The sequence below is a fragment of the Alligator sinensis genome, unplaced genomic scaffold (assembly GCF_000455745.1).
Source record: "Alligator sinensis unplaced genomic scaffold, ASM45574v1 scaffold778_1, whole genome shotgun sequence".
NCBI classification, from domain to species: Eukaryota; Metazoa; Chordata; order Crocodylia; family Alligatoridae; genus Alligator; species Alligator sinensis.
The window spans coordinates 128,385-130,083 of record NW_005842946.1 but is presented as its reverse complement, the minus strand read 5'-3'; the positions used below and the strand labels follow the sequence as shown (position 1 = coordinate 130,083).

The 1,699-nt window shown below is 56.2% G+C and overlaps 1 protein-coding gene across 7 annotated transcripts in view; it reads right to left on the bottom strand.

Moving 5' to 3' along the window:
* RBM10 (RNA binding motif protein 10) overlaps positions 1 to 1,699 on the bottom strand; it is a 22,612-nt gene that overhangs the window by 6,159 nt on the left and 14,754 nt on the right. For all 7 annotated transcript variants that reach the window (XM_025192569.1, XM_025192570.1, XM_025192571.1 and 4 more), the window contains 2 exons: positions 1,378 to 1,548; positions 295 to 444 (listed from right to left, as the gene is read on the bottom strand). In XM_025192569.1, the coding sequence (XP_025048354.1) occupies positions 295 to 444; positions 1,378 to 1,548 (321 nt within the window). The remainder of the gene's footprint in view (positions 1 to 294; positions 445 to 1,377; positions 1,549 to 1,699) is intronic.

Here is a 1,699-nt window from a genome sequence, read left to right as displayed (position 1 = left end):
CGCACGGCTAAGAGTAGTTGGAAGGTCCAGGAGTCCTGATGGGGTTCCACAGGTGGTTGGAGTTCCTAGGGGGGATCCCAGAATAGGTTGTAAGAACCTGAGGGTATCCAGGGGTTCCAGGTATGAGGAGGTTAGGGGGCCTAGGGGATCTTGGGATGGGTTTAGAGGCCTGGGAGAGGTCCCAGGGATTTGAGTGAGAATTGCTGGGGGGTCTCAGGGGAGTTTGGCAGGTCCCAGGGAGTCTAGGGGTTCTTGGGGGGGTTCTGGCAGGGTCCCACAGGGGTCGGAGGGCACCTTCTTCTCGAGGATGGCGTAGCCGGCATCGGCAGTGGCTGACTCACGCCGCTCGTCCTCACGCAGGGCACTGACGGGCTGGAAGCTGTTTTTGAAGTTTTCCTTCTGCTTATTGAGGCTGCGTGCCCAGCGTTCCATGTCCTTGGCAATCTGCACCCATATTGTGGGGTGGGGAGTTGTACTCAGCTGGGTCTGCCCCAGAGCAGGGTGCATTACTGCCTTCCCCACATAACATTCTACCCAGCCGCTTCCTATCTGTTCCACCCCAGAGCTGGCTACATCTCATCATCTTCACACGTTCTACTCAGCTGTTCCCTAGCCACCCCACCCAAGCTGGACACATGGCAGCCTTCCCTGTGCAGCATTTTCCTTAGCCATTCCCCTGCTGTTCCACCCCAGAACTGGCTGTATCTTGTTTACTTCATGTAATGTTATATTCAGCCATTCCCCACACCCCAGAGCTGGCTGCATCTCAGCCTTCTCCATGCTGTTATACTCAGCCATTCCCAAGCTGCCCCACCCCAGAGCTGACTACATTTCACCCCTCCCTGGGCAGTGTTATACTTTATACTTTACTGTTCCCACCGACTGTGTCCCAGAGCCAGCCACATCACAGTTCTTTAGGGTGGTGTTATACACAGCCATTCCCCAGCTGTCCACCCCAGAGCTGGCTGCATCCCAGCCCTTCTCAATTACTGTTATACTCAGCTGTTCCCCAGCTCACTCCAGAACTGGCTGCATCTTGGGTTCCCCATGCACTGTTACACTCAGCCGCTGCCAACCGCCCCACTCCAGAACTAGCTAAAGTCCACGCAGTGCTATACTCAGCCACCCCTAACAATTCCACCCTAGAGTTGGCTACATCTCAGCTCTGCCCATACAGTGCTCTAACTCAGCTATTCCTCAGCTGTTTGACCCCAGAATTGGCTGCATCTCCAGTTCCCCATGCAATGCACTGTTATATTCAGTCATTCTCCAGCCATCCCACACACAGCTAGCCACATCATGGTCTTCTTCATGCCACATTATATACTCAGCTGCTCCCAAGCGGCCCCATCCCAGAGCTGGCTGCATCTCACCTACCTGCTGGGCTGTCTTCGTTTTGTGCTTCTCTTTCTTCTCTTTGCCCTCTTTGGTGCCTCCTGCACCTGCCCCATCCTTGTGGGCGTCGGTGCCAGGCTCAGAGGCAGGTACATAGGTACGGCGCTCCCCATCCCAGTACAGGTACTGCTGCGTGCCAGGGTTGTAGTAGTACTGGGGGGAGGGGAGAAGGATCAGCCTGGCAGGGACCACACCTTCAAGACCCTAGCCCTGCCCCCAGCATCCCACCCCTGCCTGCTAGGACCCGCCCCCCCAGAGATCCCAGGTATCTGGCATCTGCAGCCCAATCCCAACCTTTCCTCCC